Here is a 25,324-nt window from a genome sequence, read left to right as displayed (position 1 = left end):
GTTTTCACCGTTTACTCTGATACCCCTAAATATAACCAACTGCTATGACTAGCCATCAGAAGTTATTTGATTGGTTACGAGAGGCTGCCTGTAATTTCATCTCAGTATAAATCCAGCTGTCCTGTGAAGGCCTCATAGGTTTTTTTAGAGAACATTAGTGAACAAACAGCATCATGAAGACCAAGGAACACAGCAGGTGAAGGATAAAGATGTGGTTAATGGCCCGAATTTATTTAACACGTTTCTTGTCATACCGACTGCTTTACACTACAGTCACATCCTTTGACTTTTTGTCTTACATGTAAAACACTGTGTGGTGGAAAACCAACACTTCACATAACCCTGAAAACACCATTCCCACAGTGAAACATGGTGGTGGTAATATCATACTGTGGAGTTGCTTTTCTTTTCAGGAGGGGCAGGGAGGCTGGCCAGAGTTAATGGGAAGATGGATAGAGCTAAACACAGGACAAGCATGAAAGACAACCTTCTGGAGGCCGTAAAGACTTAAGACTGGCCAGAGGTCCATCTTTCAGCAGGGCAACAATCCTCAAAATCCTGCAGGAGGCACAATGGAGTTGCAAATGTGGGAAAAAGGTCAAGACATTCTGTTAAGTAGACAATCTAAGTTAACCGATAGATTAGCTGCAGCTGGTAGGGACTGCTCAGGAGCAAGTTTCAGTGCCATCCTGAAACCCACTCCAAAGCATGGAAGAAACATTTGATTTCGCACTTCAATAAATCCTTTAAACCCTCATCTTTTGTCCATAGTTGTTGTCTGGACCAGGGTCTCACCAACAAACGACATGACCTATAGTGATAAGTAAGAAATGAAGGGGGTAAAAATAAATAAAACAAAGGCAAAAAGTATTCCCAAATTTTTATTAAATATTTTGTATTGTTTATTAGAAAATTATCTAATGTACTATAGTCCTTTAATTGAGGTGTTCCTGCTTTTGGAAGGGTAACTACAGTCATAAATAAGAAACAATATGTTTTCTAAGATTAAATAAAGGATTTATTTCATAAAGGAAATAAATAATTTAGCATTTGATTAATCTTTGAAAATATCTTTTAAGCAATTTAATTACATTTATGAAGTTTCAGGCATACCAGATGAAATATGTTATATTTATTCATATTTGCTGTAATAATGAATCCTCTGTGGCATGACAAAGGCTCTCATGTAAAATATGTACCTGGAAATGTCTGGAAATGTCACTTATTAATGCAGATACATAAAATATACATTTAAATGCATAAAATAAAAATGAAGCCATCATAAAACTCTGTAAATTTCTTACGACCTTGGCTTTGTAATCATTTCCAGTGTTTGTACTTCTTTGACTCATCAATTGTTTCATAAAATAACCCTAAAAAGGAAAAAAGAGCATTCTGAATTTCAGCTTTTAAGCCAAATATTTGTAGTAAAACATGAACACAAAAAACTCTGTTATGATACACAAATATTACCTGAACCTATTTATAAAGTCAGTCACAACCAAAGTAAACTGGTTGTTTAGGAACTGAATCTCTACTCCCAGCATTCCCCGGTAAGAACTGGCTCCCCTTTAAGCTAGAATGTCCATCACTTCTTCCCAGGCTTCATCACTGCTCAGTGTGGGTCACTGTACATCCCAGATCTCACAGAGCAGCGGGGTGAATTTGTGGTCGTTCACTCTCCAGGATGTGAGCATCTCTGCGTGGTAGTGGTTGAGAGTCCTCAGCTCCGTCAGCCGGCCCAGGAGGCGAGCAAAGTACTGCGGCTCCTGCGGATGCTGCAGGACACACAGCTTCTTCAGCAGATCTACCATGGGCTCCTGCAGTAGCTCCACAGTCTGTTGGTCCTTCACATAGGGCCGGTCTATTGAGAAATACAGTGCACTCTGATTGTACTGTAAGCTTTTAAGGAGTATGGAAATCGGAATAGAAACGTGCATAACGATGACTACTATGAAGAACACTGGCTGGAAGTAAAAGATGGCTCACCTGGTGTCAGGATGGTTACTGCAGTGAGGAGAGCTTGTTCCTCCAGCGACATGTGGAGTTCACCAACACTTTTGTAAAAATTAAACAAGGGTGTGATGAATTCTTCTGATATACCTGCAGACAGAAATATGTTTTCTCAATTTAATTTATGCAAATTTATTGTGAATTTGTAATATTCAAGGTTTGCAATATGTAGTTAAAATGTTAAATGGCTTTTTTGCCTACGAAAGAAGATTGCTTCTTCATGACCCCTTAAATTGAGCATTCCTTCAATTTCCATTACTTATTACATATGTAATATTTGGCATAGATAAATTGAGAAATGTCTAATTTAAAGAGATCAACAATAATCCAAAACAAGGGGAGTAAAAATATTTAATTCAAGAGTCGGTTTTGATCAAAATATTTGTACATTTGCTCAGAGACACAGAAAACAAAATTCTTTAAGTAAATTGAACAAAACAAAATACATAAGCTCCCTAAAAAGTAGTTAAGTGTTAGTCAAGGTTTTAATTAAAGGACAGCCTCAGAGAGATGATAGAGGGAAAGAGCAACAACAACTATTAAAAACATCTCTCTCTCTTTAACAGTCTTTGCATCAATATTATCTACAGGAACATTTGTAGCATTCAATTGGTGTGCTGTGCTATAATCGGTTTCAAGTAAAAAAAAAAAAAGCTTAAATAAATTAAATACGTACATATAAATGTCAATCAGTCATTTTCTACCGCCTATTCCATAGTGGGTCACGGGGAAGCTGGTGCCTATCTCCAGCAGTCTATGGGCAAGAGGCGGGGTACACCCTGGACAGGTCACCAGTCCATCGCAGGGCAACACACAAACAACCATGCACACACTTAAAGGCAATTTAGAGAGACCAATTAACCTAACAGGCATGTCTTTGGACTGTGGGAGGAAGCCGGAGTACCTGGTGAAAACCCACGCATGTATGGGGAAAACATACAAACTCCATGCAGAAAGGCCCCAGCTGGGAATCGAACCCAAGACCTTCTTGCTGCAAGGCAACAGTGCTATCAAATGCACCACCGTGCAGCCATGTAAAGGTTATAATCCTAATTAATTAAATGTAAAAATCACATTTGATTTTCACAAGGTTTAACCTTATTTTAAATCATATCTTAATTTGAAATCATCCTTCAATAAATTTAAACAAGCTGATTTTTTATACCACATAACCACATTTTTGGGTGATTAACCCTAAAAATACACAGCCTTTTCATGGATTTTCAAAGCAAAAAGGTAAGTTTAAAACTCAGTTTCTGACACAAAATGTAGCTTCAAAGGGAAGAAAAAACTTAAAACTGAGCAAAGACAGCTAGAACAGATGGCTTAAGCAGGAAGTCGACAGCCAGACCACTAAGGTGACTGTGGGTGTTGTTAGCATAAAGTTTTCAAAGCAGATTCTGCTCTTTAGCAGAAAACCCAGAAGGAAAATCTCAAGCTATCAGATCATGACCCTAAGCTTTAGTACACTTGGGTTATGCAGGAGGACAATGACCCAAATCACAACAGCAGATTCAACACTGAAAGGCTCAGAAATAAAGTAAAAAAGAAAAAAAATCAAATAAAGGTTTTGGAATGGCCTAATCAAAGTTTGGACTCAGATGTAATCAAGATGCTTTGGCATAATCTTAAACAGGCCATTTATTCTCCAAAACCCTCAAGTGTAGCTGCAAAAAAAAGTGGGCAAACATTGGTCTTCACTGACTTATTTCCGGTCCTCACTAACACCAAAGCCCACATAGGGCCAAGTTGGTTTGGATTTCTTTTAAACCCTAATAAGCAAAATCATCAGTTGAAAACTGTTTTTTGTATTTACTTGGCTATTTTTGTCCAATATCAAGGTTTTTTTTTATTGATGTGAACGATTAAAATGTGACAAAAAGCAAAAAGTGTAAAATGTTAGTGTTTTCCGTCAGCTTCTTGTTTAAAGTTAGGAAGCTGTTGAGGCTCGCCGCACTAGCTGAGGGTGTCTGTCTGCCTGGAGACATGATTATCGTCATCATCCTCATCATCATCATGGAGCTTTCAGAAATGCCAGTGGGCCTCAGAGGGAAAGAAGTGAACAATGGCAGTTTTGATGGTATGATAAGAAACAATAGTCTCTTCAGACAGCTTTGCTGCCTTTTTCTCCCTGACTGGCCTTTAGTGTGAATATCTCTTATCCCTGCCATTCACCAAGCAGCAGCTTCGAGGAACTCACTCACACACACACACACACACACACACACACTTCTGCCATCACCGCTGCTGTCTAACTGTCCAACCTGGTTGACATGATGACACCTCACATACATATCAATGATTCTTAAAACCAACAGGTCAGTAAACAATTCAGTATAGGAGATTTGTGTAAACAGAGTGGCAGTGTGTGAATTTTAAAACCTAATCCTGCTGTTTCAAATTAGGTCGGGTTTTGCTGTTCTTCACCTGCAGCGACGCGGGCACATCTGAACATAATGAAACTGAACCCACTGAGGGTACGTGTGCATGGTAACCGACACCCAGCCCGGGATCAGTAGTTCAGAGCACATCTCTCCGCACACAGATCAAATATTAAACAAGAAGCCGTCCAGATTTGGCCAGACTCAACCTGACAGGGTAAAAAACGAAGAGACTGCCGACATCCAGCAGAAGTTACTATGTTGAAGGTTCCGACACATTTTTCATTTAAAAACTTAGATTAACATTTCCAGAATTCAAGGTTAAATTCTGGCTCATTTTTAACATCTAATGACAAAATGTTCTATACATTTAAAGCAGATATCTGCTTTAAATGTATCAGATATCTGCTTCTTACTGGTGGTAATATTAATGTTTTGGATGGGGCTTGCCAGAGCCCCAACCTTAAATCTGGTGAGAAATCTTGGAGTGGACCTTAAGATAAGGGTGATGGCAAGTAGGCCTTCCTACCTCAAAGACTAGGAGCTCTTCTTAGTTGAATGAAATTCATTTTAAATCTAAATCTTTCAGGGGTATGAAAAAATTTTGGGCTTCACTGAATATGTCACCTGCAAATAACATTATATTAGTATAATAAATTAGCACAATAACTTTCTCTTAACTCCCTATTGGATTTATTGCCTAAAAACATAAGTTATTAACCTAATAATTAGCTATCTATGCAACCTCAAAAAGTGAATGAGCATGCATTCTTAGACTTTTTTACCCATCAAATTAGCAACCATGCTATATCTAAAACATTAGAATAACTAAACACTATTATGACTGATGCTCTTTTATGTGCAGTTCTGGTCTGAACTTTACATGTTCCCACTACAGGGATGAATATCATAGTAATTCAGGGCATTTAATGAAGCGTTTTAAGCACCCATCCATCCATCCATTTTCTGTACCCGCTTCTACCATAGTGGGTCGCGGGGGAGCTGGTGCCCATCTCCAGCAGTCTACGGGCAAGAGCCAGGGTACACCCTGGACAGGTAAATATTTTATGCACTATTTTCAAAAAGATTCAGTTGTTACACAATCCGGACAATTTTCAACTTCCGTGGTATTGGAAAAGAAGAATATTTGTCAAATGTCCCTTACCAAGTTATACTATGACAGCATACTTATTGTAGCCATCAACAAATATGTGATCCATCACACTTTTTGACAGAACTAGGTAAGATTAAATACTTGATTCATGGGCCTGGCTTTACATGCTAGCCTTTGTTACTCAGATTAATGAAAGCTGTTTGCTTTATTCAGACCACTTTGAAAAATGTACAATTCAAATAAATAATTTAGAGGTAAGAATAATTATGACATTAAAACCCTTAATGAGTTCATGGAATCTACTGACTAGAACTGTTAAATCTGTTGGAAGAGCTAGGATTGCTCCATTTATTTTATTTTATTTAATATGGAACCTGATGTATTTTTCTCTACTGAAATGGAAGCTTTTAAAACTTATCAAGATCAGGAGAATGCTGAAGTGCTAAGACTGATTCAGAACCACTGTATTGTTACATTGGGAAGGTTTTAGTTATTTAGCAGTCAAAATTCGACTGAGTAAGCTCACCGCTTTTGCGTATCCTCTCTTCTAAAACCTCAGTGTGTCCTATTGGCATCTTCCTGCTGAAAACTTGAGCTGAACGCAGAAACATGGCCTCCACAGCCGAACCCTTCAGCAGAGCGATCTGATCTTCATGATCCAGAGACAGAAACCCTACCAAAGAAAAAACACCTCTTTTGACCTTTCTGTCTCTCTCCATATTAGATACAGTGCTGTGACAAAGTATTTGCCCTCTTACTGATTTGATTTGTTTTTACTTTGTTTGTTAGCATTAAATGTTTCAGATCAGCAAACCACCCTTTGATATCAGATTTAAAAAAAAAACTTATTGCCATCCTTATTAAATCATGAATAAAATTGGATTAGCCCTGGTTTTAGGACAGCTGAGTTCAATTTCACAAGGCGTACCTAGGACTAATTACTGCCAGATCTGTTGAGTCAAGAAATCCCTTAAATAGGACCTGTCTGACAACATGACGTAGGTAAAAAGATGCCTGAAGCAACCCATCATTCCCTGATCCAAATAAACTCAAGAACAGATAAGAAAAAATTACAAGGCTGGAATGCAAAATAATTTCTAAGGCAAATGGTTTTTCACAGCACTGTAAAACTTTGCATTTCACAAAAATTCTCAGCAATACCTGGAATATTTTTTGTGAACTCCACCAACACCTGGACTTGACTTGTTGCGATTTCAGTCAAGAGAATAAAGTTTTCCTCTGTACTGTACTGTTCCTGTAGCTGGGGGGAAAACAAGAATAAATGATAAATAAATAATATTTTGCTAAATTATTCATCATTATGTAAATAATTCAGTATCAGGCTGAACAAATACCAGCTTTTTCGTAACATCCTGGGGGATTTGATGTTTGTTGTAGGCATCTACAATGAGCTTCATGAGTGCTTCTTGCTCCTTAGTAATTTCCACCTTTTCCTTAAATTGAAAAGAAAAAACATTACATATGATTGACTGAATCTGTCTCATCTACATTTATCAGGGACTCTGTAAGATGCTGTGTCTACCTTTGACAGTTTGGTGGTTGAGGTGACCTGCTTGTTGTCCGCGCTGTCCACCACCTCTGTCTCATCTCCTGTTGACCGCCCTGGAGAGGTCTTGGTGTTCTTGCGTAGCCTTTTGGATTTACACTGGATCTCTGTCAGCAGGCCTGTAGGCATCGATGAAGGCTTCACTTCCTGATTTAAATACCTCACAGGTTTTTATCCAGAGCAGCTTTCAAAAACTAAATAAACTCTCTTAAACCATCAATGAATATCGATCAAACACATGAATTTATGCCAGATCACTGTACGTTGCTATATATTATGTAGATACTTTATTTTACCATTTAATTAAATGCTTTTAGCACAAATTCAATGAAAGAAAGGAAATTAAGAAAATGCTTAAAGAGAAAGAGAGAAAAATCCACCTTTTTTCCTGCCTAATTAGTTAAGCTCATACTGTGGGAACAGATAGTATCATGAAGGCCTTCCATGCTGCAATATTGATCGCAGCTGCCCTGAAGTATTTATGAGCAACAGGAGTCCAGCTTATCCTTCAGTACTTTTGGACTGTCAGCTATTAACAAAACTCACATGTGGTTTCTGGAACTGGACAGGTTACTAGAGAGAAAGCCCAATCAACTGTTTTATTGGCCACGTACTAATTAATAATGTTTATTTCTTCTTATTTCTTCTATTTCAGGAACCGAAACAAAAGCTGAGCCCTTTGCATCGTATGATAAAAGCGACATATAATATCCCAGGATCATTAAATAGACCATGTCAGAATGAACAATGAGGATTCACCTCTGACAGCCACTGAAGACTCTTCATAAGATGCAGTACCATGTCTGCACATTGATGGTATAAATATGTTTAAAAGTGCATCTGTAATCTCTGCAAACCTGCAGGAATACTCACACTCTGCCAGCATGCCCATCTCCTTGCATTTTCTCAGCCTGCACTCCTGGCATTTCCTGCGCATGTACATGTCCATCTCACAGTTCCCGCCACTCTTGCATTTGTACACGGCGTTCTTCGTTATGCTTCGTCTGAAGAAACCTGAGCATGAGCAGAGCAGAACAGAAACATCACTTAATTTACTACATTCAGTGTTTTGAGTTTAAAATGAGGACAAACGCTTTAAAATCCACTTTTAACTAGATGTTTTTTTCTATCTGCAAAAAACACACTAGTTCAGTTTATTCACTGATGATTTAAACACCCCAAATTTACTAGAAGCATCATTATAAGATAGAAGTCTGTATCCCATCACGAAGAGGAAAAAAAGTTCAAACGTGGGACTACAAGAAAAAACTCCACTGCCAAGAGCAGGAATGACAATAGAAAATGTAGAGACAAGCAGGAAATGGGACTAATGGTGAGTTTAGAACGTTAATACAATGTAAACTAAAGAGTAGCTTAGTAGCACCAGGAAAGGCAATATACAGTGAAAGAGGAAAAAGACAGACGCTTTACTTAATCTCTCCAACCAGAAGGTGAGAGATGTGCGATGCACTAAAAGCTGTTGTGAGGGGGAAAGTTATAGCAATAACAAAAAAAGATACACAATAAAAAATTTGAAGAGTTAAAAAATAAATAAAGGAAAAAGAAAAACACAAAATGAAACATGGGAAGAAAGTAGTAAAATAAAAAATTAAATCAATCATCTGACTACACACGAAATAATGAAAAATCTAATGTTTCTCAAACAAAGATATTATGAAGCAGGATACAAATCAATGAAGGTTTCAGCCTGGAAGCTTAGGAGATTCTGTAACAAAAATTAAAGACGCATATTAAGTGAAATTCAGGAAGTCTTGGAAACATTTATACCACCCTATATTCAAAAAAGGCAAGGGGCAGCATAACTGAAATAGATAGATTCCTAGACTCTTTAAAGCTACCAGTGGTAAATAAAAGACAACCTAAAATAGTTACTCAAATTCATTAAGTCACCAGGAATGGATGGACATATAGCTGAATGGTATAAGGAGATAAAAGAGGAAATAACACCAGTGCTGCTCCTAACAATTAACTGAGTACTGAAGTAGACCCAAGCCCCCTGAGTTGGAATGGAGCAATCATCTCAGCCATCTCAAAAGGAAATAAAGATAAATTAGAATGTGGATCAGACAGACCAATATCAGTTCTTCACATATATTACACATAGATTGTACTGTTCCATCCTGGCCAGAGGATTATAAAAACTTTTAACTAACTTGATACACAATGACCAGAAAGGCTTTAACAAGAGCGACAAACACAATATAACATATGACGGACGCTACAAATAAATAATCACATTTTAAAAATCAAAATAGCAGCAATGGTAATTAGTATAGATGTTGAAAGGGCATTTGACTCTGTGAATTGGAGCTTTCTTTATAGGGTACTACATAGATTTGTCTTGCATGAAACAATTATTAACGCAATTCAGGTTCTATTCAACAAACCTACTGCTAGGATTAAAGTCAATGGATATGTCAAATATTATTTTGGAAAGAGGAACAAGACGGGGCTGTGCTTGTTCAACGTTACTATTTCCATTACACTAGACAAAGGACCATAAGCTAGATTGCTATGCAGATGATATTTAGATTTTTTTGGGACAACCTACAAACTCGCTGCCTACACTGATGCAATCATTTCAGTACTGAACAGGATACAAAATTAATATAAACAAGACACAACTAAAATACAATATCAGTCCACTAGAAGAAAATAAAAAATAATTTGAATAATTTAATTAATTAAATATCTGCTTTCCATGCTCATCTGTGTTAATTATGCTAATTAAGGATTAACAGCTCTGTGTAAAATAATGGAGGAAGGTACACTACTCAGCTTTGAAAAAATTAAAGAAAAAATATGTACTCCAAACACAGGATTTTTACCGATGTCTGCAGATGAGACGCTCCCTACCAAAAATCTTGCTATAAAGGTAATGTTGGAGAAACTGTGGGAATGTTTATGCAAATCACTATCATATCTTTAGGGACTGTGTTATTATTGTGCCTACTGGCAGGAAATACACAGAGAAATACAACACATTTTCAGGAATCATCTGCCTTTAGAAAGTAAAACTTATTTTTAAGGCTTTCGCCTGAAGGATGGCCAAAGAAAGATAAGGACTTGTTCATCATGCTATTGGGGGCAGGCAAGAAAGCCATCACAACAAAATGGCTCTCGCAGTAACGCCCATATCTGGACATGTGGATGGACATCACAATAACTGTTTACAAGATGAAGAAGGTGACAGCAGAGGTCAATCATGAGAGGAACCAGTTCACCTCACACTGGAAATAATGGATTGAGTATAAAATACTACACAGACCAGGCTTTGACTGTTCTAATCTGACTAATCTCAGATATAATGTAATAACAATCTTTAATCCAATCCACTGTTTCTGTTGTTTTTTGGTTTGTTTTTTGTTCATTCATATAAAAAAAGAAGACATAGAGGCTGATAAACTGTTAATACCAATTTAAGAAGATGTGCATGAGATGCTGATTGCCAAATGTCGATAAAAAATAAATAAAAACTTTAACTTTCACAGATTTTACAGAGACTGAACAATCTCTGATAGTGAATGTGTCATAATCTTTAGGACTTTATTTTAGGATTTGTCACCATTTGCTTCTCATATTCAGTTCATTCTTTGGTTTTGTGCTTTTGTTCTGTACTTTAGTGTTTTGTATGTATTTATATTCTGCTCCCTTGTTCTATCAACCATTTCTCCCATTTCCTCAGTTAATTGCCTTCCTTCACAACTGCACCCAGTTTCTAATCAACCACCTGCTCTTCCTACAGTAATCTCCTCTCCACCTTAAATATCTCTCAGTCAGTCAGCTCTTGGTCAGATCCTGCTGTTATTACCACCAGCCTGTTTCCTTGTGTCTTCCTAATTTACTGTTTCGGGTTTCATTTGGACTCTGAGATTAGAGTTCTGACTTTCAAAGGTAAATTGAGGGTGTCACATGTATCTAGAAGCTATGGTTGCTGTTTCACTCATAAACTCATAGAACATTTTTTATATTATTAAAAAAGAAATATAAAATACATATTCAAATATTTCATACAGTCTATGATCTAACTGGAAAGCAAGCTAATTATGTTTTATAAATTTTCTACCAATTCCAGCTTTTTTTCAAGTAATCTATTTGTAAAGCAGGCATTTTGACTAAAAGAAGTTGGGAGAACGTAGTGTTAACAAAGAGCTGACCTCCTTTTAGGTAAAGTTCTGGTTTTGCACACAATCTAGCACAAAACTAACATGCACCGATGGAGCAGTGGATTACAGCCCTGTTTTCTCTACTTATGTAAGGCAAAGCTGTTGTGAAATGGGCTAATTATCTGATCACTATAATTAGATTTGATCAGAAGAGCAGTTTAATGGTGGTCTGATAATATTAGTCATACTGACAAATGCATTTGGGCCTAATCCAGACAGCAGCAGGTGAAAATACACACACACACACACACACACACACACACACTTTTTAGCTGCTCTTCATCCTGAACTAATTCCAACCTTTAGCCTCAATCAAGCAGTTGGTCCGCGTAATGTAAATAGACCCATCAAATATAGTAACAAACTAGCACTTTGACTCATTAACTTTAGGACAGTGACCAGACATTCTGACATCATTAAACACAATGAAACACAGTGATGAGACCGAGCTCAGGTTGCTCGTGCATTGTGTAGGAGAAAGGTGAGAAGGAATCCAATCGGGGCACTATTACCACGTAGACCTGAGTCTATTCTCAGTGAAATGGCAGCACAGGTCAGTTGCCACACTCCTGGCATTGTCCAGCATGGCAGTGTGGAATTACACTCATATCCCTTCAGCCTGCTGTTCAACTGGAATTCCTCGGAATTCACAATGTAATAAAAACACAGGGAGAGGCTGATGAAGGTTGCAGCGATGCTTTCGGCCAGTTAATAATTTGTAAACGGAGAAAGACTAATAAAGTGCTCACTCCCACTATTATATACAGTCATTCAGTTGTTTTGTTCTCTTAAAGTCACCATCAGTCGGTCATAGTTGAACCTGACTGATGTCGTAGGCTAAATGGATTTATTCCCTGTCCTTGGTGAGTAATTAAACATTCACTCAACAGCATTTAGTACATGTTGTACAAGCACTTTTAAACGGCTGTTTAAAAATCTTGTTTGAAGAAAGCAGTGCAGCATATTTAGAAGGAAATAAAAAGTATTTCCTTTGGAAGGAAAGTCCTCCTCTTCAGACACTACTGATAAATTTAAACAAGGATTTCTAAATGTTGCATAACTCAGGCTAATGTTGCTTCATGTACACATATGATTCTTATCCACATGTTTGGACTGCAGAAATAAACACTGCTGTCGTGAATTGGCTCTAATGGTCTACATATATGCAGAACAGACAATTACAATCTAGGGCAAATGTCGCTAAGCTTTAAGGTAAAAAGTTATATACAATATATATATATATATATATAGATAATATCTCACAAAGTGAGGCTGAATTTAAATATTTTATAATATCTTTTCATTGGACAACACTGAAGATATGACAGTTTGAAACAATGTGAAGTAGTCAGTGTACAGCTAGTATAACCGTGTAAATATCCTGTCCACTCATAATAACATAAACAAAGCCATTAATGTCTAAATCGCTGGCAACAAAAGGGAAACAAATGTCCTAGTGTGGTAAGGCGTATTTGTCACTTCCTGTTCTCACTGTTGCACTTCGTGGATTGTTTGGTATGTGAAGCTCTCTCGTTTGATCTGATTTCTCTACTGTGATATCTCTTACTTGTTCTAATACATAAGCACCTTAAAACACATACTTTCTGTTGCTCCATTTAACGTTTGGGGACTCTCCGTGTCTTACATGGTTTTTCTAGTAGTGGTAAGGGGTCGCTAACTTAGCGTTATCTTTAACTCCACCATGACTACCCATCCTGCTGTTTACTCTCTGAGAGTCTCCTCCTCTCTCCTGCTCCCTGTGTCGGATGTTCAGTAACTGCTGTTTCTCAAACTGTGGTACAAGAAATCAGATATTAAAACCTAAAAAAGTTTTAATATCTGAGAAAATATTGAAGGCATAACTAAACCTCATCCTTAGTCCGATTATGCAGTTTAGATGTATAAGAATGCTTGGTTTGTTTAGTTTTTATGACACAACACAACAAACAAACAAACTCCATATCCTTATAGAATTTTAAAATGTCACAACTGTGGTACTTGGAGGAATTTGTATTGACTGAAGCAGGTAAAAGGTTTGAGAACCACAAATTTAGATTCAATCATATTCATGTATTAGACTGGCCCAGTCAAAGTCCAGTCCTAAATCCAATTGAGAATCTGAGCCAAAAAAGTTGTTCACAGAGGCTCTTTGTCCAATCTGACAGAGTAAAAAAAAAACAATGGTGGAAAGTCTAGTATTTCTTAAATGCCTTTCAACCTCAGCCTAATACCACCTTGAAAGATAATGAGAAACTCTGGTTCAACGGGAGCAACATATACAGAAAGGATGATAACACAAGATCTTTCCACAGTGCTGTGTCTCCTGTAGAAACTCCACACACCTTTACATCCTTCACAAGTGAGAGCATTGTAGTGGTATCCAGAGGCCTTGTCTCCACAGACCACACACAGTTCCTCCCCCTTGATCCTTCCAGCTTGGCTCAGGTGCCGGTTCCTCTTGCACACAGCTGGAACAACAGAAGATCCCTCATCCATATTTGCCCCATAACTGCCCTCCAGGGGTCCTTTCCTCAGTTCATACAAGCCCATGTGGGAGTACCATTCATCTCCACTGTACGGAGGGTAATAGTTCTGAGTGGAATAATATGGAGTGCCGGACATGTTTGGCTCCATAGATGGGTACTGCATACTGGGGTAAGTGGTGAATGGCAAGATGTCAGAGTCCTGCAGAAGAGGACTGCCTTGGTCTGCCAGTATGTCTGATGAAGGAAGAAGAAAAAGGCTTTAGAAAAATACAAAGTGGTGATATTTTGTGGTTTGGAAAATCATACATTTCACACCTTTAAAGGACCTGTTGACATACTCCATTCTGTGTTGCACCAACATTTTCACATAGCCCATTGTGCCCATTTATTTATAATTTGGTGCACAAATACACACACGGATTAGCAAGCCAAAGGAAAAGTAGGATTATGCTAACTTTCTTTCCCCAAATATTGTAACCTGAGAGCAAACTGGGATCAAACAGCCAACCTTCCAAAAGCTTTTATCAATTTTGACAAAGATTGGTAACTAGCTTAGGCTCCCTTCAGCAACGATAATTAATTTCAGTTAAATATTATGTAGGGTCTCATTTCCACATAACGTATCCTTTACCATTGTGCAGAATAATCTAGCCTGCTACTGTAACAACACAAACATGTTTTCATAAATGCTTTTTTTTTTTCATTAAACAATACACAACAACATGAAACACCCATAGCCACACTTCACAGTACGTTTGGAAGAGCTTTGTGTTGGTCAAGTGAAACCAAAATTTTTATTTGTATGGAAAAAAAGACAGTTGATTGTCTGAATGTCTGTCCTTCCAAACATCCAATATTGGCAGTTTGGTGACACTTTTGTTAATTAGCCTTATAGGGAATTAATTAAAACATAGTAGCTAATTTTTTAGACTTTCTGATGCAAAGAAACACAAATGTGATATTTAAGTGGCATTTGCTTCAGTTCTGTAGTAGGGTCACACATGCCGTGGGAAAGCTGCAGATATGAAATTGTGTGACAGGGTTAAGACATTTTTGCTGAACTGCCTAAGTCTTGGGCCACTTAAATACAAAACAGTTCTTCTTACTTGAAATATCAATCTCTTTTGCCTATTGATAAGGCTTACAAGTTCCAAAATGATCTTTATGAAAGCATAAAACTAATGTCTCTCAATAAACTTGAAGTTGTAGTGGAAAAATGTACTTCTCTGGTTGAAAACTAGAATATTAAGATGAGAGCTAAAAAAGCACAACAGTCCAAAGAGACTAAAGTGTTCTACGTGGGTAAGAGGAACTACAGAGAAGGATGGTAACTTCAATCACATGTAGTCCTTGGACCATTTATGGAGATCAATTTTTAGTGCATCTTTAATGGTAGAGACCATTTCATTGAATATAAATGGTGAAACTTAAGTGTCAAAGGTAGTAGAATACCAAGGCATAAACCAATGAACACTTACCAGTTTTTTTAGACCATTTTTCCATGCCGTAATACTCCATAAATAATACTGAGCAGCCTATTGCATGAAAACAAAACTACTTCAGACAAAAGGCAATAAAACACAAGGATCTGACTAAATCCTTATCTGGGGGAGAAAATGACCATGGGGATGTGGGTGTAAAAATTAAATAATAGAACGATGAAGTGAAACTCAAATAAGCAAGATAAATTTTTTATCATAAAATCATACAAAACAAATTTAAAAAATAATCCAGCAGATTCTGACAAAATAAAAACGGACCCAAAACAATAAAGCTAACAACATAGAAGTCAGAAATCATAAACCAAAGTGTACTTCAGTAATATATCTGTACCTAACCGTTATAAAACTACAGCCTGGAGAATCTCTATCCAGTAAAACTCATCTGACTTGCTGACAGGACTCCAGGCACCACACAAAATGCCATAAAGTCATAAATGATTAACAACCTCTTTGCACAGAGTACACTGTGTCTTTCGGACATACAATGTACAGTAATATTAAACCAAACGAGCCGATACTAATAAGGGTGCTAAATGGTCAACAATCCAGTGAACCAGCTGCCAGGGCAAGCGTATTCATGCACTATGTCCTTTTGAACACACAGATATGGCTTCGGAAAAATCCAGCTGGAGACTAAGAGATTCTCTTACATTACAATTGTTGAGAAGAATAAATCACTAACCTCTTGACGTTTGGGTCTGGACCATGGCCGTCTCCATGTGACCAGACACACAGACTATTCTGAGTATTTACTCTCTGAGCTCCACAGTCCTGCTGTATTTTGTAGTTTGTTCTTTTTCTCACGTCTTAACAGCATCTTCCATTCATACCTGTTGATCTGACCCCTTACTAAAGATGTGAAAACATCTTTCAGCCTGGTTGAGAAATGCTAAAGGGAAGCAAAGGTTGCTGAGGCTATTCATTAACCACGCAGTTGAGATGTCTTTACATCCTTACAGGTAGTTGGTTGATTCAGGAGTTCGGGTACAAACGGACTGCTACTGTATTATGGTTGGATTTCGACAGGCTTATTTATAAATTTGGCAGACGAAGAGTCCCAATTTTTCACCTTGTTTGCTGTGTCATGTGTGACAAGCTGTTTATGGAATCAATAGAGGGAATTTGAAAAATATAAAATGAGAACAAACAAGAATGGGTGGATCGTGGATTTCTTCTTATATCAGTGACCTGTCCTTGCACAGAAAGTCATATACTGTTATTACTGTAGAAAGGAACGACCTTCTGTACCGGTACATTTTACAGTTTTACAAAGCACCTTTAGGTTTCCAATTAAAGGCGTTCTGGTAGTTTGTCAGTTTATTGCGTAAAAGGTGGTTTACAAGGTTTACAAGGCTTTACCTGAAGGCAAAATTACTCTCCTTTTTTGTCTTGTTCCTGAAATTTGCTGTACAAGTAAACTCGCCTTGCATTTTCACAGTTATACAGATGATACTAGGTTTGACCTACAATTGATACTGCAAATGCTCTTTCTCCCTAAAAACAATTGTCTGATTGTCTTAGAGAGAATTTAAGCTGGGATGGTTTTGAATGTCCTTTCATTTTATGGAGAAGACTTTAGCTAAAGATCTTCAGATCCCGAGCAGGCCTATACGCATCCATTGGCTTAGCCTTGAAAAACTCAGGTGTGTGGTTAGGAAATCATTCAATTTCCTAAAACTGAAATTTATTAAAATTTTCAAGTTGTTACTTTTGATGAGGTCAGAAAAAAACATTTTACATGGACTTGAATATTTCTTTTTCTAGATAATTTTGCCATCAACTGTTACATCAACTGATGTAATTTTTCTTTATTAGAAATTTGAGCTCTACACCTTTTGATATAGTCAAGAGGAATAAATCAAACAAAATTAAATATAATGAAAGGGTAATCCACTGTCATGCTCCATCTGCACGCTCTGTATGTTGTACAGCGACTACCAAAAGCATCTTTTGACTAAGTTTCACTGTTCAGTCTCCTACAAACCTAACATTAATCATACTGAATCTGATTAATCAGAACTAAAATTCACCTAACTAATTATTAATCATTAATTCCTGACAATTGTGCATTTTTATACTTCAGATAAAACCATAGTTTGTCAAGAGGTTAAAAAAGAAACGAAATAGAGTAGAAAAGAATCACAAGAAGACATGCCTGGTGCATGTCTTCTTCTAAAACAAATATCCTGTCCAGGTCAAAATCTTCTAAAACGTTGCAGGAAAACGGGTTATGGTCTGATGAAACCAAACTTGAATTTTTTGGCCAAAATATCAAAAGATAGCTCTGGCACAGAAACAGCACTGGGCATCACTAAAACAGCATCATGTGGTAACAATAGTGGGCAACACAGCTGTGGATGGGATTAAAAACGTCTGCAACAAGAAAAACACAGAAGTTATGATTGGTACCAGTAACGTGGTCTCTGATATCTCAGAGAATATTCTTGCAATCACAGAAAAGCGCCCGTCTCTAGAAAACCTTATTATACACTGTGGAGCCATGGATGACGTGGCTAAGAAAAAATCAGAAGGACTGAAGGAGGATTTCACTCGTCTTCTGAATATTGTTGGAGGTCTCAATATCAAGGTGTTTCTCAGCGGACCCTTTGCACCGATTTTCTGTGGAGATGAGGTTTTTTCCAGACTTCTGATGATTAATAAGTGGTTGAAAAAAACATGTGCCACCACACCTGTGAACTTCATCGACAACTTCAATATTTTTGGGGGGAAAAAGACAACTCTTCAAGCAAGATGGTTTCTGTTTGAACAAGCCACGAGCCAGACGTCTCACATCTAATCTCTTTTATTCAGTAAATAATCTGCCAGCAGCTTCGACCTTCAGCAGAGAACATGGAGTATCAACAACAATGATAACGCTGCCTCCAACAGCTCCAGCAGAAACAATCAGCCAGTTGACTGAGAAAGAGAGGTCATCACAAAAGGTCTCTCCGTCGAAATCCACAGGAGAAGTGGACCCCTCCCCCATTATACCTCCATCACCCCAAACCCAGACTGACACCCCCGGTAAACCCCCCTTACCCCAGACCCCGACCCAAACCGCACAGAACTCTCCCATCTCCCCACTGAGCCCGCTTTTTGCTTTACTGGATTCTGATAACATGAAAGGAGCTCTTAAAATTGGGACCCAAATGGCTCTGACCTCTTCTCCATTCAACACCCCACATGGCCGAGGCCCTGCTACTAAACCAACATCTTCCAAATGCCGCAGAGCCCCACCACCTCCTAATCTATCTCCTCTTAATCAGGACCTTCACATCACTTCTCTGTGATGCAGTCTGGGCCCCAGTGGTAACTCTATCAGAAATGAGCATGTCCAGGAAAACCTTGGGCCCCTAAAAGGAGATAGTTATAAAATCTCTGTGCTTATACGTGACAGAAAGAACAAAGCCAAAAGGATAAGAGACAGTAATAAACAATCAACGAAAGCCATAAAGTGTCAGGTACAACCAGACACAGAGTTAATATCAGCAACTAAGTCATATAAACTGGCTTTATTGAACATTAGATCTCTGTTAGGAAAATCATTTTTAATCAATGACTTCATTACTGACCACGATCTTGATGTTATGTTTTTAACAGAAACATGGTTACATGAATTTAATGAAGCTCCCATTCTGATAGAGACGACGCCTCCAAACTACAAATTTCTTTGTGAGAGCAGACAGTAAAGACAAGGTGGAGAGGTGGCCACTTTGTTTAAAGATTTATTAAAGTGTAAAAAAGTATTTCTAGGCAAATTTGACTCTTTTGAATATTTGGCTCTCCAGGTAAAGAGCCCGGTCCGAACAATGTTCTTGAATATTTACAGGCCTCCTAAGTCCAAAACAAACTTTATCAGTGATTTTAATTAGCTTTTATCTGTGATATGTGTTGACTATGACTGTTTAATTATTGTGGGAGACTTCAACATTCACATGGACAATCCTGCAGACAGAAGTGCAATAGATCTATGTGATACTTTAGAAATTTTGGTTTGACTCATCGTGTTAAAGAGCAAACGCACAAACAGGGACATATTTTGGACTTGATCATTACTAAGGGTCTAAACATTTCCAAGGTGTCTGTTACTGATGTTGCCCTATCTGACCAGTTTTCTGTTATTTTTGAAAGCATCATCTGCAATGACTCAGTTTGCCAAAGAGACATGATAAGAAAACGCATCTTTAAGGACGGTGCTGCTGAAACCTTTAACCAGATTTACTCTTCTACCTCCACTTTGCCCTGTAACACTGTAGATGAGCTGGTAGAAAACTTTTATTCTAAAATCTCGGACATCATTGATTTAATTGCTCCAATTAAAGTGAAAGTCGTTTCTGGGAAGAAAATGTCTCCATGGAGAAGTGCTCCACCAGTCAGAAGTGGAAAAAAAGGAGTCTCGAAAAGCTGAACGCAGGTGGCGAAAGACTGGACTCCAGGTTCACTATATTATCTATAAAGAGAGACTATACAGATATAACCTACAACTGAAAAATGCAAGGGAATCCTTTTCTGAGATCATCAGCAAAAACATTAACAATGCTCGTGCATTATTTGCCACGGTCGACAGGTTAACAAACCCTCCTGTAACTGTAGCATCTGAACTACACTCTACCAGGGCCTGCAATGAATTTGCTAATTTCTTTACTGAAAAAACCCAAAAGATCAGAGAGGCAGCCATCACATCCACATCAACTCCAGTACCAATGTTGTCTCCAACTAGAACTGATTTTGACAAAATTTCCCAATTACACCAAATAAACTGCAAAATCTTAGAAGAAATCGTACAGCAACTAAGCTCTTCTTCCTGCTGTCTCAATCTTTTACCCACAGCTTTCCTTAAGAAAGCTTTGCCTGTCATAACATCTGATTTAACTCAAATAATAAACACGTCCCTTTTGTCAGGTGTTTTCCCCCAGGCCCTAAAAACAGCAATTATCAAACCTCTATTGAAAAAGAGCAACTTGGACAAGATGCTACTACAGAACTACAGGCCTATATCAAACCTCCCCTTCATCAGTAAGATTATTGAAAAAGCTGTGTTTCAGCAGTTAAACAACATCCAAACAATGACCAACCGCTTCGATGTCTTCCAGTCAGGCTTCCTGCTCACCACAGTACAGAGACTGCTCTTGTCAAGGTGTTCAATGACATCCGTATAAATGCAGACTGTGGAAGAACCACAGTGCTGGTATTATTGGACCTTGGTGCAGCATTCAACACTGTTGATCACTCCATTTTATTAGAGTGCCTGGAAAACTGGGTTGGCCTTTCTGGTACAGCACTCAACTGGTTTAAGTCCTACTTGAAGGACTGGGACTTTTTTGTGTCAGTAGGTAACTTTACATCAGAGACCACAAAAATCACACGTGGCGTTCCCCAAGGGTCCATCTTAGGGCCCCTCCTATTCAATATCTATATCCTCCCCCTAACTCAGATTTTAATAAACAACATCGTAAGTTATCATAACTATGCAGACGACACACAGCTATACGTTACAATGTCACCAGGTGACCATGAACCCATTCAAGCGCTGGGTAAATGCTTAGAAGAAATCAATGCATGGATGGGCCTAAATTTTCTTCAGCTGAATCAAAACAAAACTGAAGTAATAATCTTTGGACCAAAGGAAGAGCGTTTAAAAGTTAGCACACAGCTTCAGTTAATACAGCTAGAAACCACCAGTCAGGCTCGAAACCTGGGTGTAGTGATGGACTCAGACCTGAACCTTCAGAGGCACATAAAAGTAGTAACTAGGTTGGCCTTCTATCACCTAAAGAACATCTCCAGGATTAAAGGACTAATGTCTCAGCAGGACCTTGAAAAGCTAATTCATGCGTTTATCTTTAGTAGAATTGATTCCTGCAACGGTGTTTTCACAGGTCTGCCTAAAAAGTCGATCAGACAGCTGCAGTTGATCCAGAATGCTGCTGCCCGCGTCCTCACTAGAACTAAGAAAGTGGAGCACATCATCCTGGTTCTAAAGTCCCTACACTGGCTCCCTGTAGCTCAGAGAATAGACTTTAAAATACTTCTGTTGGTCTATAAATCACTGAATGGCTTAGCACCAAAATACATTACAGACTTGTTGTCAGTGTATCAACCACCCAGACCTCTCAGGTCTTCTGGCTCAAATCTACTCTGCATACCCAGAACCAGAACCAAACATGGAGAAGCAGCTTTTAGTTCTTATGCTCCACTAATCTGGAATAAACTCCCAGAAAACTGTAAAAGCGCTGAAACCCTAAGTTGCTTTAAATCAAGATTAAAAACTTATTTGTTTAGAGTGGCCTTTGACTGTGCCATCTAGGCATGATTAGTTGCGTTTTCAGTCCAATTTTCCTTTCATTTTCTTGTCCATCATTCTATTCTCTTTATTTTACTTAACTTTTTTAAATTACCTCTGTTGTTTGATTTTATCATTTGATTTGTTTTTCTGTGTCTGTATCTGTGTTTATTTTCTTTGTGATTGTATTGTAATTGTATGTACAGTGCTTTGAGTGTCTTGTTGCTGAAAAGCGCTATATAAATAAACTTACCTTACCTTACCTTACCTTACCTAAAAATGAACCGGGATTACATTCTTAAGCATCCCAACAAATCCAAGTTACATCCAAATTTTGGAACGGCCTAAGCAGAGTCCAGCTCTAAATTTGGCAGAGAACATGCGGGATTACCTGAAGGGAGCTGTGGACAGTAGATGTCCTCACAATTTGATAGATTTTGAGAAGATTTGTGTGGCAGAGTGGTCAGATATTGTCAAGTCCAAAAGACTTTGTCATGGTCTCATCTTTTCAAACCACAAAAAACTGGTATTTCAACAAGGTGTGTAATTTACAAATGTAAATTATAGTCTTGTTTATCACATCAGTCTGGACTGCAGCAGATTTTCTGTTATCATAAACATAAAAGCGTGAGCACACCTACCCTTGTTCTTGCATAATCTCTAACTCTCACCCTGCTTTGTCACTTCTGGCTTCCCTTTTCTGACATTAAAATTGACTTTCAGTTTTTCTACTCTGTTTCAAAAGTTTCCCTTTTCCGCAAAGTACACTTACCAAAGAAGTGGGTGCTCTCAGAGATGGAGAACTCATCGCTGGGTGGGATTTGAAGAGGTCCCACCACATTGATCTCGGGGCCCTCCCACTCATTCATTCAGGAGCGTTTTCTGTCGCCGATTTAGAAATTCTAGACAGGGATCGTGATATGTCTGTGTTTATTCCTGCAAAAAGATTTAAGACGTGATTTTAGTGACTTGCTGAATCTCTTTTCAACCAACATGCAAAGTCTGTCCAATAATAACAGTGTAATTAATCATTGACACACCTGACAGGTCTGCTCTCCAACACAGGGATGAGATTTTTAGTAGCTGTGAGCAGGAAGAAAGAGGATGAAGGTCAGGTCACTACAAGGCCTTCGGAAGGCAATCCTTTATATCTTTTGAGTTATTATGCATGCTCTTATCATTATACATTAAAAGCTACAGCTAATGTACAAGATCTCTGATGTCACTCTATTTAATCTCTTCAAAGATACAGTTAACAAAGCAAGTCTTCCGAGTTAGATGGCTTATAACAAGTAAAACTGAGCTGTATTTGAAGAGAATCAAGAAGTTATTCAATATATTCTTCTTGCAAGGTCACAAACTGGTCACGTTGGACATTATTGACAGCACTGCCACATTGTTTTAATTAAGTCAGTGTAATTTCCCTTGAGATAAAAAAGCAGCCCACATGGATTCAGTAACCTTCGCCCCACATAAAAACTAAACATACAGCGATAGTTAATATAGTCATGGGAAACGTAAGTACTCAATTGGACACATTGGATTTCATTGGAACAATGGTGAACTGTTCTAAGAATGGGAAAGAAACTGGGGAAAACTGGCAAAAACAACTGCTGACCAGAAAAAGAAAACAAACACCCCTTATGATCCAAGACCTAACAAAAAATATTCTATGGACTAATTAGAAATAAAATAGTGGGTGTGGGACTCATTAAATCTGGTACCATGAATTATCCATGAATTGTAGTTGTTGCTTCTTCATCTCTTCATTTCTACTTTCTTTAACTTCAAAATAGAGCTGGGCAATATGACCAAAAAACAGATCACCAAAACTTTTTCTGTCTAGAACATTTTGATAATGATCACCATATGGTTTCAAGCTAAAAACATAGTTTCTAAGATTGTATCTGTTTCTATGTACTATACTGGTTTTATATAATACTGCAATGATTTTACTTTTTACATTGTTTATGTGAGGCTTCCAACAAAATGTATAGTCAGCTATCATTTGCAGCAAGCTTGTTTTCAGTCTCTCATTTTGAACATTATTCATCATATTTAGTGTTTACTTATTTATTTCAAACTATTTCACTAAACCTTATTTGTAATCAGAAGCTATTGCAAAAACAGGAGCCATATGGCAAAAGATAACCCAACATGTTAGCACAAAACCCTATATCAATTGTCAACCATGGTGGGGGAGGGGTGATGATTTGGGTTTGTTTGACAGCCACAGATCCTGGAACCTTGTGGATATTTAGTCAAACCGTAGGCAAAAATGTAGTGACGGGAAGTTTGATGTCATCTTTCTAACATCTTAAGCTTGTCCCAAACTGGGTCAAAGACAATGATCTCAAACATGACTGTACAGAATTAAGGTTAAGATTTAAGGTGCTACAATGACCTGTTCAAAGTCCAGATCATATTATAATGCTGTGCAAGGACATCAAGAGAGTCCCCATAGAAATTAACATCTGCAAGCCTCAGTGAACGTTGTGTGTTGTAAATAAGAGAGGACCAAATCTCATCGATGCTTCGATCTCAAATGATGTCAGAAACTGATAAAGTCATAAATATCACCCTACGATTATAAGGTTGTAAAGGTGGTTCTAAAAGCAGTTGAATTATAGATTGTACCTAGTCTTTCCTGGGACAGTATTGACAGTCCTTTCCCATGACAGCACACACATCTCCAACCCTTCGCTCTTCCTCTGTTGTATACCATGGATGTAGTTCTTACCTTCTCCTGGACAGTTGATGTGGAAATATTTCCTTCTATCTTTCTCCTCTTCCTGATTCCCACGCTGTGAGCTACAGCTCCATCAATATTCAGGAGTGAACATTAAGTTGAAAGTGTCGTCCAGACCTAAGTGAGAGGATGCGCGACCAGTTGAGGTCACACAGAGAGAAATGGCTTGTGGTTATTAATTAAACTGTCCATTCCTGTCCATGTCAACCCACTCCCCCTGTACTTTTTATCAGGACACGACAACAAGCCGCCTCATGAATTCCCACTCACACACACAAACATCACACACATCATTAGCATGACTCAAACAACTGCTGTGATCATTAGAAAGCCAGGCAGATGTGCATTCAAGCATATTTTTAATAAAATGAAACAAAAAAGCATGTTAGTGTCTCTTTTTTTTTATTTCTGTTTTACTTTTCAGTTTATGTCCAATATTTCTGAAGAAATTCCCCTTGTCATGGAAAATCTCCAAAGCTGACTCTGTCATTTGTCCTTGAACCGATCCAGGTTTCATCATGCAAGATGATAGCCAATAGCAGATTTATTTACTTTGGCAAAGTCAAGGCTTATGCATACCTGCTTTTTTGTCTTTTTATATTACAATAAGAATTTAACGCCAAATTAAATTCCCTTTGGACGTAAAATCCTTCATTTTTGCCTAAAACAGTACAGTTTAATCATTGATGGGCTGTTGCTCAATCTGAAGAGGCCCTTCTGAGTCAACAGAGTGTCTCCCTGAAATAAACAGAACCTTTGCCATTGGTTGCTGTTTGTGGACTATCTGCTCTGGATTTGAGAACATGTAAGGAATGAAAAAGTACAATATGAAGAGATACACTTTAATTTACATTGCATGGTTTAGTTTGATTTTAGATGTTAGAATGTGTTTTTCCTCCTTTTGACTGGTTTTTATCTCTGATCCCAGACTGACTGCATTTTTGCTACTGGAAAGCAATGGAACTGAACACTTGCTGCACTACAAGGACATCCAACAAAGTCCATAACCTTGAAATTTCTTATCGCAAATTTAAAGGGTGGA

At 37.9% G+C, this 25,324-nt stretch overlaps 1 protein-coding gene across 3 annotated transcripts; it reads right to left on the bottom strand.

The window, feature by feature from the left end:
• Positions 1-868: 868 nt before the first annotated feature.
• Positions 869-24,401, bottom strand: nr1h4 (nuclear receptor subfamily 1, group H, member 4). 3 transcript variants are annotated; one of them, XM_047382282.1, is made up of 11 exons: positions 24,274-24,401; positions 22,574-22,616; positions 22,306-22,469; positions 13,605-13,982; positions 7,949-8,089; positions 7,052-7,194; positions 6,864-6,962; positions 6,670-6,769; positions 6,035-6,181; positions 1,990-2,103; positions 869-1,864 (listed from the first exon to the last, which is right to left on the bottom strand). In XM_047382282.1, exons 3-11 carry the CDS (start codon positions 22,400-22,402, stop codon positions 1,626-1,628), a joined length of 1,458 nt encoding a protein of 485 aa, XP_047238238.1. In that variant the 5' UTR covers positions 22,403-22,469; positions 22,574-22,616; positions 24,274-24,401; the 3' UTR covers positions 869-1,625. The 3 variants fall into 3 exon arrangements, with proteins under 3 accessions (XP_047238238.1, XP_047238250.1, XP_047238244.1); XM_047382294.1 differs by lacking the exons at positions 22,306-22,469; positions 22,574-22,616; positions 24,274-24,401 and adding an exon at positions 15,933-16,120; XM_047382288.1 differs by lacking the exons at positions 22,306-22,469; positions 22,574-22,616; positions 24,274-24,401 and adding an exon at positions 15,227-15,599.
• Between the last annotated feature and the right edge of the window lie 923 nt (positions 24,402-25,324).

This window comes from Girardinichthys multiradiatus, chromosome 2 (genome assembly GCF_021462225.1).
Source record: "Girardinichthys multiradiatus isolate DD_20200921_A chromosome 2, DD_fGirMul_XY1, whole genome shotgun sequence".
Lineage (NCBI taxonomy): Eukaryota > Metazoa > Chordata > Actinopteri > Cyprinodontiformes > Goodeidae > Girardinichthys > Girardinichthys multiradiatus.
The sequence above is the reverse complement of the archived record's forward strand: the minus strand, read 5'-3'. Positions and strand labels throughout refer to the sequence as shown.